This window comes from Pundamilia nyererei, unplaced genomic scaffold, assembly GCF_000239375.1.
Source record: "Pundamilia nyererei isolate P.nyererei 1_Seehausen unplaced genomic scaffold, PunNye1.0 scaffold00242, whole genome shotgun sequence".
NCBI classification, from domain to species: Eukaryota; Metazoa; Chordata; class Actinopteri; order Cichliformes; family Cichlidae; genus Pundamilia; species Pundamilia nyererei.
Window position 1 is genome coordinate 47,088 of NW_005187643.1, and position 11,797 is coordinate 58,884.

General features: G+C 41.2%; 1 protein-coding gene across 1 annotated transcript in view; it reads right to left on the minus strand.

The window, feature by feature from the left end:
- The window catches only part of erf (Ets2 repressor factor), a 40,917-nt gene extending 30,229 nt beyond the window's left edge, over window positions 1-10,688 (minus strand). The window contains exon 1 of the mRNA XM_005749349.2: window positions 9,943-10,688. Within this exon, the coding sequence (XP_005749406.1) occupies window positions 9,943-9,964 (22 nt within the window). The 5' untranslated portion in view covers window positions 9,965-10,688. The remainder of the gene's footprint in view (window positions 1-9,942) is intronic.
- Window positions 10,689-11,797: the final 1,109 nt, after the last annotated feature.

Below are 11,797 nucleotides of genomic sequence, written 5' to 3' on the forward strand. Positions count from 1 at the left end.
TCACTGCAACCTGTTGCAGAGTTTTTCCCTCGGTGGCTCTTAAGGTGGTCTGAAAAAGTGTCTCATTTGCTTTACATCATTTGACAACTGCTTTATAAATTAGCACTGATTCTTTTCTCTTTTTTTCCTTACTCTAGACTTTCCGCTGGCACCACAGCTCCTTTCCAGTGAATGCCACTGCTGGATTTAATACATGTCAATGCTCCCACTTTATTGTAAAATAATAGATGTTGCCACCCACTGTAGGTCACTCTAATTGCTTGAACATAACCTGCCAAGCTACCTCTAACCATGCTTCTTTGTTAAAACAGACTCCCTAAAAAACAGATGGCATCTGGTGGACATTTTTGCTCCAACACCAACTTGGTTGTAACTATTTTACTGGCACCGGTAATGCTGGCAGTATTATACAGAGCTATACAGGACCACACCTAGTCTGTCCCCTTTGTGCAGTGTGCAGAAAGCAGACCTACCTCTATCCCTCTGGCCATAAATGACACCAAACCAGCCAGGGAAGCCTCCCATTCCTCTCATTCTCCACGAACCACAGATGATAGCCATAACACACGGCATGACTCTCCACACCTCTTTAAGTCGAAATGACTCCAGCCAAAACAGCCACTGACAAAACACATCCCTACCTCCTCACCTTCTGTCTTTCTCAGTCTCCAAAAAAGCTTCAAGGGAAAATGATTTGTCTGCACTTATATAGATAAATAGTCATATCACTGCTATAAATATATAAAAGATATCAGCTTTTCATTTGGTAACTAGTTGCAAATACTGATTAGCTTCTAAAATGACCTATTTTAGCAACGGCACAGCTGATTCACATTGGTTTAAAATAGTTGGCGTAGAAACATTAAAAAAAATTAAATTACTGAACTGTGGAAATTTAAACGTTAAATATGAGAAGCCTAATTATGGAATAATGACCCACACACCGAAACAACATCAAACTATATAAAATGCCAAAAGAATTATATGCATGTTTTCAAGTTTATGCAAAAGAGATTCACGGGCGTGTGTGAGAACATGAGTGAAGCCGGAAAGCTTGTATCCTGTCAGGTGCTCCAGCGATAGCTGTCCTGCTACAAAACTCTTTCTTATCTGCTCGGTGAAGTGAATCGTTGGTTCCACTTGACCTGCTTCGTCTTTTCATCTGCCCCACTGGGGGTCAGCTGTCAAGGAGGCAACACAAACTCACTCGATCATAAATGCTTACGGTTACTGAGGCTGACTGAGAGATGAGCGCATTCTTTTGAGCAACATGTGATACTATCTGTACAAATGTGCACTGATAAATCAGGAGACGCATGCACCTTGTCTAAATCAGGTTAGTGATGAAAGCTCCATAACTCACTGAATGAGACTGTTTTTGGTGGAAGCAGGAGACACATGAAAGCAAAAGGTGTAGCCATGCTTTTTTTTTTCTCCTCAGTCAGTTCCTCACTTTGTGGATGGTCTCAACTCCACTATATTGAACAGCAGGCATCTGCTCTGAAGCCTTGATGAGCTTTGTGTAGTAACAGATGAGCCAGGTTCTGGTTAGATAGACTTTCTAGGTTGCAGCGGATCTCCAGAGAAGACCTAGCACTGCCGCCACATGATGGTCTGTTAGGTGGAGTTAGAGTCCCTCTGACCGATGGCAGGACTACAATATCTTGAGAATAGTTAAACGATATCAAAGATTTACACAACAGTGACATCATCTCTTTCCCAGTGAAGGGGGAAAAAAAAGTCAAAAAAAAGTCAAAAAAAAACATCAGTTCATCCAGTGGCTACTGGAGGTCGACTCCCAACGTGAATCAATCCCCACAGATCCACATTTTGAAATGTTGAACTTTTCACTATTCAAGCATGTTTACAACCTTCTACAAAAGATAGTTTTGGTCTGGATGGATAGTTGATAGCTCATAACTCAACCCTTTCTTCAACATATTATTCTTTCTGACTTAAAAATATATATCTGGAGCCAAAATTCGAACACTGAGGATTTATAATGTAGAGTTCAAAACCAGCGGGTGATGTGACAACATTCATCTTTTATACTGTTAAAGCAATTAGAAAAAAAAACAAGGTTGATAACAACTTAACTGGAAACCTTTGATGGGTCACTGGCGACTTGGTGGGTGTTAAGTTAATATACCAATTAAAGCTAGTCTGTGGCAATCACTGACTGAAATTCTGATATTAATATTAATTGGACAACACTTCAGTGTTTTTCTAAGGTTACAATTTCACATGAAGCTTAAAACTGTCAAGAAAAATAATTGGTGGAGGGCTCCATTTTACAATTCCCTGCAACCACTGAACATCCTGTGGCGTCACCTCAAGATATTTTTAATATAACAACAGCATCTGACAAGCTAAAAACAAGTCAGCCAAATAAAATTTCAACATATATGTCAGATAGTAGCATCAGCCTCTCCATCACAGAACAGAAGGGTCTTTCAAATCACACCAGTTTAAAAAGGTTAAAAAACAAAACAAAACAAAAAAACAAAAAACCCCCACACATTGAGGAAGAAATGTATCACTGAAGAGAAGAGAACAATTTCTTCTCCGTCAGTAGCCTCAATAAAACATAATACAGAACAGCCCCGGAGGTGCAACAATAATTTATTCATCTCCACAGGAAATGTGTTTGCTTGATTGTTATAGCTTTCCTGCCAGCATGTACAGCCCACAGCTGCACTTTACAAGTTCGAGCACTGAACTACAGGTGCTGTTAGAAATCGCATGGGAACTGTGGGAGATCATTACCTGCAGGAGGAGGAATCAAAGGAGGTCCACATGAAGTTTAAAAAAAAAGAATGAAAATTATCAGTGTTTATTAAAAAAAAGTCACCTTTATAGCGCAACATTACAAATTGTTGATTCCTAAATGGCTTCACAGTACAAGAGAATAGATAAGGCTTTTAGACGATAAAGCTGTTACACAACAACCATCACCGAGCCCTTAGGCAAAGCAATTAAAAACCTCCTAAAACTTTAAGCCTGGTTGCTGAGATACAAAAAAAAAAAAAATCTATAAGAATATGCAGACCAATATATTGATTGATGTTGTTTTGTCTGTTTTCTCTCATGTATACATCCGTAATCAAAAAAATGATCGATACAGCCACAATTTATTCACCACTCAGGGCTGGAATTTCGTTTTGGGATTGCAGCTACTGCACAAAATTTAATCGAACCCTGCATTTACGATGAAGTAAATTCTCACAATTACAGAGATCTCATAACGTTCTGACCCAAGTTTGCACCAGCAGTGCTGCAGGGGTGGACTGACACCTGACCTGGATGACACCTGGCATGCTTTTTCTGTGAGGCTCTCTGCTGTATCAGAAATTCTCGCTCTCATACAGAGACAAGCTTCAAAGATGTGCACTTGGAGGGATACTAGCTAAAAATGTAACTCTACTTTAACTATCAAGGAAAAAGAGCAGGTCCACAGATAACTGACAGGTAACATTACCATCATTAAGGCAAGATAAGTCCAAAGACAAGTTTAAAGCTCGAATGCATTTGCAGTTTAAACTTAAAATGCTTAAATGAGCTGCTTGATTTGTAAAATATAGGACAGGAAAACAAACAGTGCAACCATGGAGACAAGAGGAAAAAAATCCACTAAAGCAAAGACAGAAAGAGCAGAAAGTACAGCAATGGCATAGTTAAACACAACCTGAGGTAATAGGACAATAAAAATTTATTTCAGGCATGGATGTCTGTCAACGCTCATCTCTCAGACTGTCAGGTTTTCCTGTGTTTGAGCGTTCTGTGTTTGTTTGGCCAGCATGTCCCAGCTCGAGCAACCTGTTGTCTATTATCTACGCTTTGTATGGGTCACTAAAGCCACTGTACATACACACCTCCAGGAAAAGAGGCCCGCCGTAACATCGACAGATGATCACAGCAAAGCTGACCCGAGCTGCCTCTTGACAGCACACCAGAGAAATGTTGACGTCACTCTGCTGTGGTTTTTCCAGGGTCTGCTTGCCCAGGCTTGGCTCAGCAGTAATCAGGAATGTGATCAGGTCGACTCAAAGGGCGACCCGATCACTCACAGCAACCACATAATGGGAGGAAAATGAGAGAAAGGTACATCCTGTCACACCAGTATTTATGTTTTGGGGGTTTTTTTTGTAATGCCATTTCTCTCCAAAACATATTCTGCTTTTATTTAGTATCCACAGGAGAGACTGGCATCCAGTTTATTGCCCGATATCAGTCACACAAGAGCAAGTCAGGCAGAAATCACTTGCAATTATTTAACAGTGAAATTAATTGAACTCTAATATTAAAATGATTGTAAAGCCCATGTCACTGTGTGTTTATTCTGAGAGGGGCAAAAAAACAAAAAGGCCCCAGTTTGCTGTGGCCTTGTGATCCTTGGGAAGCTTGCACAGGAAACATAGGGGAGATGGACAGAGAGCTGAAGCAAAGAGCCAGCTGACACTTCCTTCACACGCTGCCATAAGTGAGAGACGCTTGGTGATCCAAGGACTAATGCAACTGTAGGCAACTGTTAAAAATCCTTCCACAGGTTCACCCACGTAAAACCATGTGCCTTACTTCTTTCAGCTGAAGCACACTGCAGTGGACGAGGAGTAAGTGACAGAAATCTCATTCACTGAGATTTTTTTTCCTTTCTTAAAAACGGTGACAAAGACGTCTGGAAAGTTGGCTGTAATTTAGTTAATTAAAGCACCAATGGTGCCTCTACCACAACATTAAATCATTCAAATGCTAAGAACACATCATAGATGGTCTGATTTCTTACAGTTAAGCAGTAACATGAGTCTTTGACAGGTCAACAGAGTGAATCTCAGAGCTACAGACTCAGTTGTTTTTTAAAAGGTAAAAAAGTATTTGGATTTTTTACTATATGCTCTTGCAAACGTTTCACCATAGAAGCATTCAAGTTTATGACCCTGTCTGTCAAAAAGACATACAATGTCTAGCGCGGCCTCTGACAAATCCCGCAGAGACAGGGCGTCTTAAAACTCAAAGTGCACCACGGCGTCGCTATACATCAGCAGCCAGCTCCTCTTTTCAAACTTTCCCCGAGACAAACAACTGAGCCTCAACTTGTAGTGCAATTGTGCCGCCAGTAATTGTGCTGGTGCCAACAGTATAATTCAGTATAATGGTGAGACAGTAACACGACAGAGTCCTTCCCAAAGGAAACTAACGACATCATTTTTTTTAAAGCAAAATGAGCCTGTGGTTCATTAGCTCCGGTCTAACCAGTGTTATTAGAGCTATTTCAATCTGCATAAAAAATGTCTAAGTCGTTCTTCCTGTAATTACAACGAGCTGAGTCAACTGCCCACAACCAAATGGTCTTCCTCAAGGGCAATTTGGACACGCTGGTAAAAGTCAAACACTCACTTTGTTGTGACCACATTAATGTCAGGTACGGCCGCAGAGTGACAGACATGTGGGCACATATACACACACATTAACACACACACACAAACACAAATACACTCAGTCATAAACAGAAGCCCTGCCCTTACCAGACTTAACACCAGCTAATTGCTCATGTATGGCTCCTTTCACTACACATATACACATAAGAGTGTGCAACAAAGCGTGCTGGCCTGCTGGTCCTCGCTGTCTACAGCTGTGACGTCTCAAATGTGGCGTGTTGTTGATATAACGAGTAACACAAGCGGAAAATTGGAGCTGATGCTGGTGGGGCCAGACTTCAGACTTCCTGATAGGAAGAGAGTGGAGGTTGGCCCATGTATACATTTATATATAGATCATGGCTCCCATCTGGGGCCTTTAATATTGGCATGGGTCTCCTTCATTGGTACAGAAGTGTGCTAGAATGATGCTGTACCGCTTACTCCCCACTCAAGATGAAGAAATAATAGTGATCTGGTTAAAATTCAATCAGTGAATCATATTCCATGCAAGAAAACCAATAAAGCAAAATTCAAAAGGCAAAGCTGTCATACTGACATTTAAAGCGCTTTGACTTATTAAGCACACCAGCTAACTAACACATCAAGAAAACGTTCTACCCTGAAAGTTACCAGCACCTTTAAATGACTCAGTGAATTTGAGACAATTTCTCAAGAACTTGAAGAGATTTATTAGATAATATTAAAACATCCTTTTCCACTAGTACCTACTCGCATCTGAGGTGATCCGAAAACGTGACGTCAACAGACTAGTCATGAGAGCATCTCCACCACAAAATCGTCGCCGAGTCTGACAAAATGCCTTAGACCAAGCAAAAGGTATACCATTGCCTCAATGTCCTCCATTGTTGTTTTGTTCATGTCACATACAAATGGCGCTATGGGACTTCTGGACGCATGCTACAATGACCCCACGTATGTTGGGTGGTACTCGATCGTACTGGAAAATTAGTAGAGTTGGACCAAGCCGATCAAAGTAGGTACTAATGGAAAAGGGCTGTACGCGTAAATACGAGGGAGGAAGAATGTAGGTAGAGCACTGAGAAGTGAACGATTAAAAAAATCAAAATCACTTTTCCATGACTTCAATGGAAAACATCATGACAGACATGAAACAAGAGTTTCTAGACTTGAGGGGAAAAAGGATGGGCTAAAAAATGCCCTGCTGTTTTTAAAGTCCTGTAAAGTCCTGAAGATTGGTTTTTATATATAACAAGTGCTTTGTAGTCAAAGTGTTCTTATTGTTTTGTTTCATGCAGGTAAAAACTATTTCCAATACCAAGAATGTAATTTTTAAGTAAAAAAAAAAAAATAGACAACAAAGTTCAGGCTTTCTGTGATAAAAGTCAAATTAATGCATGATAACCCTAAAGGCTGACACACAGCAACGGGGAGAACGCATACAAACTGAAGCTCATAGACTTTATTTACAGGTATGTCTAGGTTCTTCAGACAGGAAACAACTGTATAGGTGTGCTCTGGTACTTAAACCCATTGTACTACACCCTCTTCCCTCACAAAAAAAGAGGCCTTTAGACTAAAATGACCTACATCATATAACAATGCAAACGCTACAGACAGTGTCATTTAAACCCATGATTCACCAGCTTTACTCCAATCCCTAGAAACTAAAGGAAGTCAGCATGAATCAGACCATAAATGCCGAAGAGCAGGAACAACTTAAAAACAAGTCCAACAACCAGTGTGAACTCCTTTAAGCTGTTTGCAATCTTATCAGCAGAGCCAAATTAATAAATCATTCAGAAAACAGACAAAGGTAGCTATCTTTTTGCTGAATGGTTCAAACAGTCGTTGGTCCACTTCTTTTGAAATAAAAGGAAATGCAATGTAGCTTCGGCAATCTGATCCTCTGGATAATTAAAGTCTTTAGAGAGGGCTACAATGTTCAGACATCTGAAATAGGCCACATATGCTGCTCTAAAAATAAAGTGGTCACTGTTTAAGACTTTTAATTTCAGCACCAAAAAATACATTTCTTGCACCTGTTGAGTATTTTGTGCAGTGGACTGGCTGCTCATTGTGATTACATAAACTTATTTCAGCACGATGTTCAGATCCATATAGCTAAAGAGCACCCACTGGGAAAAAATGTTCACGTTATTCATAACTCTGTGATCCAAGAGTTATCTGGGGGAACAAAGAGATCTGAAAGTCGTATTTCTAATTATGATGTTGTGTTGTGGTGAGGCATTCCCCACTCAAACATCTATTATGGGAGCTGGATCCACGCCTGCCCTCGATTACCACAAAGCACTTTTGACTAAACTGAGTTTAAGAGCACCTAAATGCACAATGGAAGAAAATCATAACCTGTGAATGGAAAATCATAATAATCTCGCTGAAACTAAACATGTCGAAGAAAAATGAAAGGAATTTCAAATAGCAGGGCCTGAGATTTCTGGGTTAAACTCCATTTAAAGTCCCAGCAAAGGTGTTAACCGCACCGGATCAAATTCTCACGTGTCAGAGGGTCAGACAGGTTTACTTTCAAAGTGCCCTGCAGGAAACACAGAGCACATTAAACTAAACAATGACACAAAAATATGCAGCACTAACCAGGACAGTTAAAATATCTCAGCTAACAATCACCTCATTCCTATGTAGGGTGACCAGGTGTCCCACTTTAAAAATAAGTAAAAAATAATGTCCTCTCAATCCCACACATTAAAACAATGTCCCACACAGCATTGATATTTTAGTTTACGTTATATCATGTGCACCTGGGGAATTCGCTGGTATAAGCGATCTTATCTCTTATGAGATTGACGTTTTGTGAAGGATCCCTAACAAATAAAAACTAAAACTAGACTGAAATGTGTGGCTGAAAGAGTTGCGTGGTCTAGATATGCAACAATCCAATATATCGGCCCAATCCTAACTGACGACACTAGATTGGTCACTGGAAGCAACTTCCTGATCTGCAGGCTGACCTATTCATTTCAGTTTTGTTTTGTGCTGTGATGAGAAATTTGAAGAGACATTTCTTAATGCCGAACCTGTTACCAGCAATGTTTTTTGTGTTGTTTCTTTACTTAGACTTATCAGATCACACATTCTCTCTGCCCCACATTTACTGTGTCTGGATCTGGTCACCCTTATCAGTTGCACCCTTAGTTAAGTTCCCAATCCAATTATGTAGTCACTCTTCACATTCCTCTTCAAGCTTTGATGTAGTGATAAGTGGAAATGTGGGCTGGCTTCGGCTTAAAACAATCAAAACACCTGGTTAGTAGTTTGCATTTCATCACTTCCTTGACGTTAAAGTCTGGTCAAAGCTCGGTAAGCTTTGGATTTTAAATGGCTCTACACAGAAATTCCCCTTCTCAATTTCAGTGGCGTCAAACACATTTCAATTCAAAGTTGCTTTATTTTCTCAGCACTCCTCTGTCGGAGCAAGACGGGTCATAACATGTGGCCCAGCAAAAGGGCTCAATTTGGCCCACTGTAGAGTGTGAAAATTCACTGTTATTCTTTGTGCGGTCATGCCCACACTAACCACACAGGAGTGAAAGTGTGTAGAAAGTATTTCTAAATGTAGACCAACTGTTTGAATCATATATATATATCTTGACATTGTTACTTAATTCGAACTACGTGTGGTTTGTTTTCTGTTTCCATTGTGATGTGATGTTTTTCCTTTGTTATAGATAACCCAGAAAATTGATCAGAAATATGTTCTGTTAATTTTAGTTGTGTAGCAAGGGGTCTCTCTTTTTTCCCTCTGAAACCTCGACTGTGGTGAAGGTCAAGATTTCCATTTCTTACACATAAAAAGAGAAAAATCTGAAGGGGTGTTTCTTTAAAATATAGGTTACTATGCGGTATTACTGGTCTGGACCCGGAGATCAAACTGGGCTGCATGTGGCCCACCAACCACAACGAGGTGGTGTCTTTCCTCCACAACAATGCAGATAAACAAACTTATAATTACCGTTGGGAACCTCTTCCAGACTAGGTGCTGCATGAAAACTGTGGCTGCATCGCTATCAGTGCCAATGCATGCAGTGTTAATGACCCGTGTAGTCAAACTAACTCATTAAATTTGAAACTGGGTGCATTGTGGCATCAACAATAAACCAAATGCAGAGCTCTTGTTACGGTGAACCTCGGCGCTGACCCCGACTCCTCACCACTGATCCGGAAAATTAGGCTAACTCTTACTGTAAATCTCTCATCTTCATTTTACCTTAAATGTTTTAAGTTTTCAAATAGCTCATTTGGGGATGGTTCGATCCTCTTAGACGTGTAAACAAAACGGTCATGAGTGAGAGTCTTTCTGGGGTTATTAAAAACAATAACAAGAGGCTCGGATGGATTCTCTCTAGCGCCATAATTTTGTCACACTTTCCCTGGAGCGGAGAGTTTGTTAGCGTGCTAACCAGCCTTAGCCGCCGAGGCTAAGCCCTGTTGTTTTCATTTGAAGAACAGTAGCGGGTGATAAAAGTTTTTTATTACTATTATTAAGTGTGTTTGGGTGCTCACTCACCCGTGTCCGCCGGGGTTTTCATCTTTGTGGTCGTCTTCGGTGAGCCGCAGCCGCTTCGCTCACTTTCCCCGTCAACTTTTGAGTGTTTGTTGGCTAGCCCTTAGCAAAGTTAGCTAGCGAAGTTAGCAGCGACACCCCCACTCCTTCCTCCGGTGTTGTTCTCACAGGCGGCTTGTTAGAAGGAGCCTGCGCCGATTACGGGCTCCGCTTTCAACTTGAAAACCAGCCGCAAACTTCGCATGGAGTTTAGCGGTATAACGCGACACATCTACGCCTGCCCAGAAACTTTTGCGCCGGAGTATTTTCGTTCACTTGCGGGGGTTTTGGTGCGGAAAAGTTGCCCCGAGTCTCAGGAGGGGGGGAAATCCAGCCGCCAGGGTCTGAATGGCGCAGGTCAAAGTTTGGAGGAGCCGTGCTGCTCAGAGCTGGAGCAACGGAATGTGACGAGTCTAAATGTTCATCCCGTTTGTTGCAGCCATGTCGCATGGTCGATTCCTCCTCCTCACCATCATCATCACCCTCCTCATCCTCAGCAACAGTCCAACAGCGGTGCTTCAGAGGCGAACAAAAGTACCGACTCCTGTTCTTTCTCCTTCCCTCAGACTTTTTCCACTCACTCAGACACTTCGTGCTCTCTCTCTGCCCCCCTTCCTTTGGCGGCGTGTCGTGTTTCGCTCTGCTCCTGCCACACGGGGCCGCCCACGCTGACCCACGGAGGGAGGGAGAAACTGAACGCCTACTTTGTGCCGAAGATCGTCTATGTCTATGGAAGATTACCTTTTCCAGGAAAAGCTGCAAGGTGGGACGAGGCAAAAAAAAAAAAAAGTCTGCCTGCCAGGGGCGTTTCCATCGTTTTTTTTGTTTAAATGTGGTGGCACAAACTGGATCACGTTACTCAACGTGCCATATAGCAACTGATGGCCCATCAAAGTAGCACGGAAATACTTACGAGAATGATTTTTTTCTTAAAAATTATATCCTGACACAAACATGACCCTCTGCAGTTGGTAGAATACAGCAATTTGTTTAATGAAAGGAGAAAAGAAGGAGGTCAACGGCAGAGAGTGAGGGCAGAAGGAGGCAGCAAGTGAGGACACTTAGATAAAACATAAAACTGTTCTTATATAAACCATCATGCTATCACTTTGGCTGCTTCGTGTTCAAACTAACATCAGGTATTTTAACACCTACTGCTTTAACAACTGCTCATTGTAGTGAATTAGAACAGAAATATTCTGCTCTGAAGCACTTTTTACTATAAGCCTCATTCTAACCACAGCTTTTTCATTCAATGTTCACCTCATCTAACTGTCTCACACACACCGATACACAGTTCAGGTTCAGAGGAACCAAGGGTCAACCCACTAACCTTCTCTACATCCTGAGGCACAGCCACTCTATATACAGGGGGGAATAAAATCATTTGATAGAAGTCTATTTGCATGTCATTGAGTGACTATCCAGCCAGAGGAGCTTGTTAAAGATCTGATGGCAGTTGGGAGCACAGTTGCAAAGAACACTATTGGTAATGAATGGGACCATGTACCAAAAAATCTTGGATGAGGATCTTCTCCCCTTATGGAAAACACTGAAGATGGACTGTGGATGAGTCTTTCATCATGACAATGAGATGTGTGTAAATCTGGTAACAAACTACATGAAACATCTTACCACTGTGCTTGCCTACAAGGGTTTCCCCACTCATTCAAATCAAATCAAATATTCAAATCAGCATAAGTTTTTCAAAAAAATCCAATGTAGTGAGCTTTAATGTAATGTGAATAAAGCATTCCATAATATCTGTGATGTATGTATATTAGGGCTGCCACGATTAGTCGACTAGTCACGATTATGT